The sequence below is a fragment of the Labrus mixtus genome, chromosome 18, assembly GCF_963584025.1.
Source record: "Labrus mixtus chromosome 18, fLabMix1.1, whole genome shotgun sequence".
In the NCBI taxonomy this organism is placed as follows: Eukaryota; Metazoa; Chordata; class Actinopteri; order Labriformes; family Labridae; genus Labrus; species Labrus mixtus.
Window position 1 is genome coordinate 24,494,998 of NC_083629.1, and position 10,089 is coordinate 24,505,086.

Below are 10,089 nucleotides of genomic sequence, written 5' to 3' on the forward strand. Positions count from 1 at the left end.
TCAGGACCAGAGAAACAATTCCAGACATTTTCTAAAATAATATTCAATGACACCATTCCACCCACTAATTGACAGGCGTATTTGTTCCAGTCAATATCTGCTATAAAAAAAAAATCTCAAGAGAAGCTTTGTATGTTTATTTCTAACACGCCAGCAAGAGAATTAACACGAGCCAGCAGAAAACTCTAATAGGTTAAACTGGGATTAATGGAATTTTTTAGAAAGGCTTTAGCAGACACACTGTTGACAGACTGAAAAAAGAAACAATCTTGCTAGCCAGGAAATTAAACCAATTTTACAAAATGCTCTTCATGCACATCTGTCATCTTTGTACCAGTTTTCCTATACTACAATGACTTTGAAGAAATCACCCAAACAAAGACTTCAAATGTTAAATTATAGCCACAAAATTGGCCACTTGTGTTCTTTGGTACTTCCAACAAACCCACCAATTCTGGTAGGTTCGTAGTCAAAATAATTAACTAAGAAGTGGATGTAGCTGCTGTGACGCCATCTTGGTTTGACACATCCAAAGAAGAGGCTGAATACACATTGCTACACCTTTGTCCTTTTGAAAAATGGGTCCATTTATGGGTCCATTTATTTGCCAAATATTCTCTTTCATTAGAAGCGATTTGATGGGAGTATAAACTCTGTATGTTTACAAAGGTAATAGTTTAGGTGAGAAGTAGGCTCATTTTCTGGTTGACTTGCATACAATTGGACAGTTTTAGCATCCAGTGGAGTTGACCCCGCTGACTGTTGCAGAATGTAGGTTGTTGACACCTCTGTAATTACTACTTCCATTTTTTAATGGGCTGTTGATGTTTAATTTTGTTTAACAATACAGATCACAAAGAAATGAAGGTGATGCATTCAGATGTAAAAGAAAAAAGGAAAATCAAACTCATCATTGATGTTTGTGAAGCATTTCAGAGGGAGACTTTTTTAAACTAGGGCTGTCAGGGTTATCGAGGTAATTGCGATGCCATTACGTTTTGAAATGAGTCCATTGATTTTCTCCAAATCGTATTAAACTTGTGCTTTTTTTGTCCCCACGGGCACATCATTGTCACAAATATAAGCCGTCACTTCATCCTTCAGCTGCAGTGATGGAATTAAACGACACGGCAAGCACCTTTGAATGGCTCATTTCACTTTAAAAAAACAGCTCATTTGAGTAATGTGCACCTTGTGTCAAACGAAAATAAAATACTACTGAAGAACTTTAAGTTTGAGCTTCCACCTACGAGGTAAGCAGGCGCAGCAAATCAGACTGATGTCAGCAGGCGACTGCATCACCAAAGTCTGCAGAGCACTGTTTTGTGAGTGTGTAATCGACACAGACTTGTGGATGAAACTAAATCAAAGACGTTCACTACAGCGCTCGCTAAATGGGTAGCAGCTGACTGTCACAAAACCTATGGGTGGCGTCACTTAGACTTTATCCATGATACAGTCTATGATCAAGACCCAACTTGTCATATGGTTAAAGGATCTACTTTGTGCACCCTTTAGTTTCTTAGTAACTAAAGCAACCAAAGCCTTTCTCTATATGCATATCAGTCTTTCGTGGCTGGATGGATGGAATAGAAATGAGTTTCTGTCTTTAATGAATCCATGTGATTTTCCGAAAAAAGAAAACCTGAGGCATATATATTTGCAATGAGTACTTGATTGTCACCTCCAGTACCCTTTTCAATAAAATGCTGCAGTAATAAGAGCTTTCATTGTATTGGTCGAGATAATAGTTTCCAGTCGTCGCAATGAGACTCTGAAAGTTCCTTACACTTCAAAATGCACTGACAGACACACTTAGAGACATTAAGCACTGTGAACACTTGACGAAGGGCCTTGAAGCAGTGCTCGCTTGTTTCATTACCACTTGTCATTCTCTCTGCACAGCCAACTCAATGCTACCTTTTTCCCCCCACTCACAAAACTTTTTCTTCTGATTAATTGCAGCCTTTTAGTCTGTCTCACAATCAGCCATTTTGCAGCCTTTTCATTACAAAGTTAAACGCTTGGCTATGGAATACAGTGGCAGTAAAATGCCATATCCTTTCAACACGGCAAGGGCAGGGTAATTGTCTCTGTGGCATAATCGTCCCTCCACAAAAGCCAGTGGAAATGACAGGGATTTAACATAATAAGGAGCACTGTCACTTTGGTTTTCACCCGGAAAAATCCTCCCCACCAGCTTCAATGCTGCAGTTTGATTTCCCTCTACTTCAGGGTGTGTTTATCTCCATCTCGGGGCCGTCATTTTGCTCTTTTCTTGGCCTGTAATTGCCTCCATCTGCTCTTTGTACATACAGTATTACTTGTCTTGGCAGAGTTAACAGAAAGCAGTGAAAGGATCAGTAAAACAGCAGAGAACAATCGCCTTTAAATGTCAGCTACCAACCGAACACACCCGCTGCTATCTGACTTTATGTTTCAACTCTTTTGTTGAGTCATCATGACAGTTGGAAAAGCAGAGTGACTGTTGTTGTTGTTGGTTTTTTTTGTTAGTTCATTATCTCATTGTGGGGACAGTTGACAAATTGAATCAATGAGTCAATCAGACAAGATGGATTGGCTGTCAAAAACGATATCTGCAAACGTGAAGATCTTGGGCGCAGATTGGGTCCAAGCACTATCAAAACATCTGCATTTGGGAAATGGGGTGTTCTGAATGAACTAAAAATCAGGAAAGCGTACCTAAAATTTGAAGCAGCAGGAGAGTTGATTCTAGGTTTCAAACTAAACTAAAGAACCAGGGATCATAAGTGCAACCGAGCTCTGGTGAGACGCTCTACAGAGGATACATATCTCCTCTCTGTTAGATGCCCAACGACAGCCCCAGCCTCTTGGAAAAAATAAATCCCCTCTCTCGCTGTCACACACGGCTTATTCACATTCATATCCTCCTCTCCCTGCAATGTTTGCTCCTGTAATTCTCCGACACTATTCTCTCGCTTCTCTCTGTCAGAGGAACTTAAAGGTGCAGAAAAATATCCACTATAAGAGAAATCAAGAAACTTTGCAACCCTGCACAAGCTACGTGCGCCCAGGGAGAGAGAAGGGGGGAGTATAAATTATACATGTGCCAGGAGGTGGTAGTGGTGGTGGTGGTGGTGGGGGGGGGGGGGGGGGGGGGGGGGGGGGGGGGTTGGGCTTTAAGATTTGTTGGAATAAATTCATAAAGCGCATACTTGCAAAAACCCATAATATTATCCGTCACAATTCAAGGTTACCAAACAGGCAAGGAGCAAATTATTCATTGCCGTACAAAGCATAGTGATGAGGCTGAATTACTGCTGAGAGCAACAGAAGGAGTTTGTTTTGGTTACTCAGGAGACGAAGGAGGCTGAGCTCTGGGGTTGTGTATTAGGTTGCTTAGCCGAATGTTAGCTCATGACCTGTAGATTGTCCGTCAAGGACCCTCTGCAGTGTTGAATCTGTCCTGTGTATTTAAAATAAATATAATTATACCTCCAACATCAAATAATGGACATTCGATTTACTTTAAAGACTCTGTACAGTACAATTGTCCAGCACGTCCTGAGAGCACAAACTATCTGTTAAATCTGGACTGACAATTGTCAATAAGGTTTCCATTGTGATAGGAGGGGGAAGACAATAAAAAAAACAATGAAAGCCTGCTGTTTCCATGGAGCTTTCAGATGCAGTCTTCCAGTTTGCGCAGTGGCAGTCAGGAAAGAAAAGGCCCAGAATCCGGGGAATTGGCTCTCAGTGCAGTCAAATTACCAAAATTTCAGAAAGGCCAAAACTGAATCGACTGTTAAAGTCAACACTAATGACTATAACCTTGGATTTAAGGGTGGCTGTTGTTCAATGGTAGAGTCGGTCGTCTCACAAATGGAAGTTCGGGGTTCAATCCCCAGCTCTTGCAGCCACAAGTCCAGTGTCCTTAGGCAAGATACTTAACCCTGAATTGCTCCTGCTGCTTCGTCTGCGGTGTATGAATGATGATCTCTTTACCATCAGTGTGTGAATGTGAAGGTGTGACCTGCGGTGTAAAAGCGATTTGAGTAGTCAGAAGGATAGAAAAGCGCTATACAAGCTCAAGTCCATTTACCATTCTTAAGGCCATATCAAACATCTTCAACAGAGATGCATTATCCATACACACAGAGATCAATCCCAAAGTAGACATACCTATCATTTTTCTTTAAATTGAGAGTAGTCTCAGAAGACGATGAAGCCACATTTTGGACTTTCTCACAAACGTAAAACTTTTATTGCCATAAGTCATATCAAATACAGCTTCGATATATATATATACAATAACTTCGTCCTTTAAATCTGAAATCAAAAATTGCTCCTCAGTGCCAAGCAGTGATTTGAAGAAAGAAAACATTATCAAAAGCCAAACCGTGATTGGCTGGAGTTAAAAAAAAAAGACTGATTTCGTTATAATTACTGAGCTGTTTTTACTAATCAACTAGTCTCAACATATTTGTGTCACTTTTAGACTTTAGTTTGAAGTTCCTTCTTGTTTGTTTTTGCCTTTATCATCAGTTACAACTCTGATCGTGCTAAAATAATCACACCCAATAATTTCCTAATCAAAGTAAAGTGTTTCCTCTGTGAACATTGTAAAATGTCTAATCACTTAATTTTAGCATCTGGAATCTCTTCTTTGTGTTCTCTGTTCCTGGTGAATTTAACTGATGACAGCTACCATTTTGGAACACATAATCAACTCTGTGCAAATACAGCCTTGTCAGAAATCAGCAGCTGATACAGTTTTCTGTCTATTGGGACTCTTTTGAAGATTTACTGCCCTCCTTCCCCTCCCCCACCTTGATAAATCTAATCGAAAGTCATGCCTGTTTGCCTTTAAGAAGGGTCTTCTTTACACCGTCCCCTCATGACTGCTGTTCTTGTGAGTAACCAATCAACAGTAACTCATACCAGAAAAATATACATACCACCCTCAAGAATGGATTTATTAATAAGCCAATTACTACCATGTACACTATTCACTAAATGCAGAGCAGTGCTAACCGTCTGCCATGTTCCTCATAGCAAAGAAGGCCGTGTTCATTTACTGCACACTACTTAGAGAAAGAATAATATGCAGATGAACCTGGTCACATAATTAGAGTAATGATTGCAAAATGTTCAGAGCGGTGCGGGCAGATAATCATTGAAGCATCACAAGACCGAGCAGTAAATATGCTCATTTGAATCTCAAGTAAAAAGAGGCTTTTCCCCCCCTTGTCTTTTTATAATGCACAAGTTTACCCCCACAAGTTAACAACATACAAAAACCAAAAAAAAAAAAGCACACGCTAATCTTGCATATATCCATTTCATACACCTCTTTTCATCAGAGAGACACATTAGATCAGACAGCCCTAAACACAGCGGGCATTTATAAAGCCTCGTTTGGCCTAGCAAGTCGTGGAGGAGCATGTTTTTTTATTTGCAGCAGCAGCTTAGGAAAGCAAGCTGCATGTAAACGCATCTAAAAGCCTGTACGTCCTTGTAAGTCAAATGGTCCTCGTAAGGAAAGTGGGCTGTCAAGTGCTAGTCCTCAAAAGGATAGCTAGGTCAGTATACACACACACACACACACACACCTGGGACTGTGTGCCTTCGGTATGCATGCTCAAGGCCACTTGTAAGGTGCTGAAAAGATTGACGCTGCCTTCATAAGCTCCATGAAAGTTCCAATTTCTGAGTTGTTAATGCGATATTTCACACATTGGAGCGCTCTAAGTTGGACATAATATCAAATGCAACCCCATTATTAATCAAAGTGTTTTCACGGTCTTTGATGTTTTGCTTCAGATTCAAGTGGTGCTGCACTACTTTGCATGACAAATACGACAACACAGAAAACATGCATTGCTCTAAATTAAAGCAATAACAGCTGCAAATATATTAAAACTGTTGTATAGCCTCCTCTTTGTTTTTAAGTCAAACGTGTCACTCACTGGGAGTCATTGCCTTTGGGAAATGTAAACAATGTTTTTGGAGCATTGCTGTTAATCAGCTTATCTGTAGCAGTGGTAACAGGCATTAAAATGTCTAAAGTAAACCTTATTGCTGATTGCCTTGTTTGCTTTTGCAGCTCATGAAGTGGCATCAGTGTTAACGTCAGTCTGTTTCATAACCAGCTAAAAAGTCCTCAAGGGAGATATGAATGAATAAGCAGTCTTACATGACTCTTCATACATGTTTTCATGCACTTTATGAAATTCCTCGCTACTCAGTTTTAATCGAAAACTCAAGACTTCCTATTTGTATTTTCCCTCTTTTCTGCCCTCGGGAGCATCTCACATTTCTGACAGCTCTTAAAGACTGATAGTCTCCTCCCACTTTGATTCCCCCCCTGTGGATTTAAACCCACTACCTTCCTATTCCTCTCCTAACCTTCAGGCTAAAGCTGGTTCAGTTCCTTTGATCCCCCCTTCTGCTTCCTTCGCTTCTGCCTCCCTGTGAGGCTGATGGACGGGATCATGAGACCCTGGGTGAGAGACTCTCTGGCGTTTTGACACATCTATTTGACAAGGTGAGAATATCTGTGCAGTGAATACCAGGACTGACTGCCCCCCCCCCCCCCCCCCCCCCCCCCCGCTTCCACTGTACCCACATGGCTCACGTCTTGAGTGACAGCCCGGCACAGTGACACGGCTTCTACATATGATGGGAAAAGTGAAGGAAGACAGGAGGACATAATAGCATGAGCTTCTTTAGGGGAGCTGCAGCTGCACAGTTGTGCTGCATGTGTGGGTGTTCTGGGTTCAAGGTGGAGGAACATCTTGTCTTGGAGCCCCACAATTTCCAGCTTAATCTCCCAGTATGCCGGGCTGCTTTGAGCGTGCCTCGTGAGTGACTGAAATCACAGCTGCAGTAAAAGGAAATGGAGTCTGAGATGTAGAGCTGTCAGCATCGAGGCAATAAATCTCACAAATACAAATCCTTCCATCCGTATGTCCTGTTTGCAGCCCCGCATTTGCTCTGCAAGAAGGTTTTTTTTTTTGTCTCCACGGCGGGGGAATTTTTTGCAGATGAGTGCAGCAGAATCAGAAAAAAGTCAGAGTTTGTACCAAAAGATGCATTTTAAATTAGACCAGCAAAAGAAACAGCACAGACATTAGAAATGACTTGCACCAGCTGGCACCATGAAAAGTGTGCAGGTTACATGATTAATAGATTTGGATGGAGAACAGACTTTGTGTGTGTGTGTGTGTGTGTGTGTGTGTGTGTGTGTGTGTGTGTGTGTGTGTGCAGTGCTGGTGGTCTCATCATGATTATAGTGTTTGATATAATCCTGCACACTACATTGTTTATGCAGTTGTATGCTTCTTACACACAAACACGTTCACAAATGCGCGCTCAGACTCACACACACAACGGCTGCAGCTCTGCTCCGCCCACAGCACACACACACGCACACGCACACACACACACACACACACACACACACACACACACACACACACACACACACACACACACAATTCACCTGCAAAGGCAGGTGCACAAATGCGCACGCTACACGCACGCGTGCGCACGTACAACACTATAGCCACACAGGCTGAAATCTGCGCGCACAAACACACAAACACTTTGACACACACTTGTCTGCATTGGCAGTTTTTATCTTTTTTTTGTGGGGGGGGCAGCAGCTGAGGAAGCAGAAGCTTTTACAGTCAAAAATGAAATCTGATCTGGGCAGAATCGCTTATTTCTGTGATCTTATCTGTGTGCTGTTAAAAAGTCCTGTGAATATCCTGCTAGTTTAAACAGAGATTTTGACTCCAGTGTGACCAAACACTGCCCTGCGTAGCTGAAAAGACATGCAGGCATTTCTTGGAGTGGAGAAAATCCGGCGAGTCCCGCCGCTTCATTACTGTCAGTCTCCCATCAGATAATATCAGCAGTCTCTCTGTGTGGTCCTTTAAACACAGTATTCCTACTCTGATCCAGTATCGCATCCATCCACATGAACACCGGCTTATTTTACAGGGAAAGAAATATCAGATCGTGCAACTTTGCAGCATGCAAGCGAATAAGGACTCTTTAAAAAAACCCACTAATGAGCATCAGGCTCGGACTGAAAATACAAAACGCCAGCTGCAGAGATCATCCGCAACACAACACATTCATTTTGCACAACTTCAGCAACACTGCATTACAATCCGAGTGTTTTTTAACTTACCAATCAGAGCCAGCTGCAAGAAGTACAGTCCGAGGAAGTCCATTATGGCGAGCGAGATTAATTCAAATGGATGCAATCCGGGCGAGTGAAGATGATGATGAGCGAGAATAAAAAAACCCTCTTGTTTGTTGAAATTGGCACCGAGAATTAAGACCAAAAAGAATCGCAGCTATTTCTCAAGTGATGAGTGGCCGCTCACGCTGACGCCGGAGTCCACAGCATTGCATGAAAAAACAGGAGCAGAGCAGAGCATCATTTTTTATCAGTCAAACTTTTGCCATGAAGGGGGAATAAAATGGAAAACAGCTGCGCCAAATCAAGCCAGCACAAGACCGAAAAAGGGAAGAAAAGCAGTTCGTTCCTTTTTAGTGGAATACAATTTTAAGCGTGTTCAAATATCCCTCAGTCCGTCCTCTGAGCGGCTCGCTTCCTCTCCTCTTCTTCCTCCACCTGCGCACCGTCTGGAAACTGCGGATGAATCACAGGGGCGCGTTGCTTTGCGCACTCCGACCCTGAGAGTCACTCAGCCCCTGTGATCCTCTCTGCTCCCGGGCGGGTCGGCCGGAGATGCCCAGCCCAGCTCGTTTAAAAAAAAAAAAAAAGAAAATCCAATCTTGGCCAAAGTTGAAATAGGACAAGTGAAATCGATAGTCTATTTCATACTGCCATAAAATGGAAACAATAAACCCTGCGTAAAATGGTGCATAGTCTGTATGGGTGGGTAGACCACATCCACACTTCTCTCACTGTGAAAGTAGGTTATTCTCCACCAAAAAGAAAAAAGTATCATTGAGTTGGAGGGAGTTGAGGATGTATTTTAGGGGGCCCTTCAGCAGCACAGAGCGAGCAGACAGTAAAAAAAGGAGAGTCAGGCTGACTCACAGTGTCTGTGCCTTCCTTAATGGTTCAAATGAAGAGACCATCTTGCAGCCAGCACAAGCTGTTTGAGCTACCTGCTGCCTCCTGTGCTCCTGCTGCTCTCCTTTTCAAAACAGAACAAAGACTCGTCTATTTTGATCTGGGTTTTGGGGACACTGGGGCCTGATTGACACTTAATGCAATCATGTGGTACTCTGAGAGGTAGCCTACTTTTTAGCCACAGTAAAATGTGTTTGCCGTGTACCCTGAATAATTGGATTAAAACTGCAAAAGCACAACTCCATAAGTGATATGTGGAATATTTTAAATCCTTCACTCTGACAGCTGTTAGTGTTTTTTTTTTACTATTATTTTCGAGCTGTAAACTCAAACTCTGGCTGCAAAATTAATTTTTGAGAGCTGTGTCTGTTGGGAGTTGTTTTGCCTCCTCGAGCTTATTTTTGGACTTTTTTACAGCATCTCGGGGACACTTTCATCCAAAACGTTCTTTGTGTGGTATGTAAAAAAAAGGCTGACACTCAGGGAAACGTGGGAAGGATGTGTTTCCAAAGAATAAGCTGCACAACCTTAGACACTTACAAACTTCTGTTCAGCATTTTATTTATGTATTTTTTTTTTGCAGATGAGAGTGGGCAGTGTGTGCTCCTCTCAGGAGTTGAGACAGTTGGCAGGTTTAGAGGAAAGATTCTGCAGGCGGTGAGATGTTTTCGATGAGGATTTGTTCTCCAAGGCCGGCAGCATGTTGCAGCTCAAAAGCAACTCTTGCGGCTTCTCGATCGCCTCTCTCCTCTTTGCTTTCTTAAGTGTTTTTAAACTTTAATTACTTACATCTGCTTTGAATATGTAGAATAAAGCCCACTTTTAATTCTTTAGGAACGACAACAAACTGTCAAACCGGCTTCTCCATAATGTACGATGAAGATAAAGTGCAGCTGTAACGATCTGTATCCAGTAAAGCATGTTTAAAGTGGTAAACAGAACTCGTCAGATAGAGAATCAATCCTAAAGCTTTTCATTGTGTATCATTA

General features: G+C 42.1%; 1 protein-coding gene across 1 annotated transcript in view; it reads right to left on the reverse strand.

Moving 5' to 3' along the window:
- The window catches only part of gfra4a (GDNF family receptor alpha 4a), a 170,432-nt gene extending 161,421 nt beyond the window's left edge, over positions 1-9,011 (reverse strand). Inside the window, exon 1 of the mRNA XM_061062780.1 lies at positions 8,183-9,011. Coding sequence (XP_060918763.1) covers positions 8,183-8,225 — 43 coding nt within the window. The 5' untranslated portion in view covers positions 8,226-9,011. The remainder of the gene's footprint in view (positions 1-8,182) is intronic.
- Between the last annotated feature and the right edge of the window lie 1,078 nt (positions 9,012-10,089).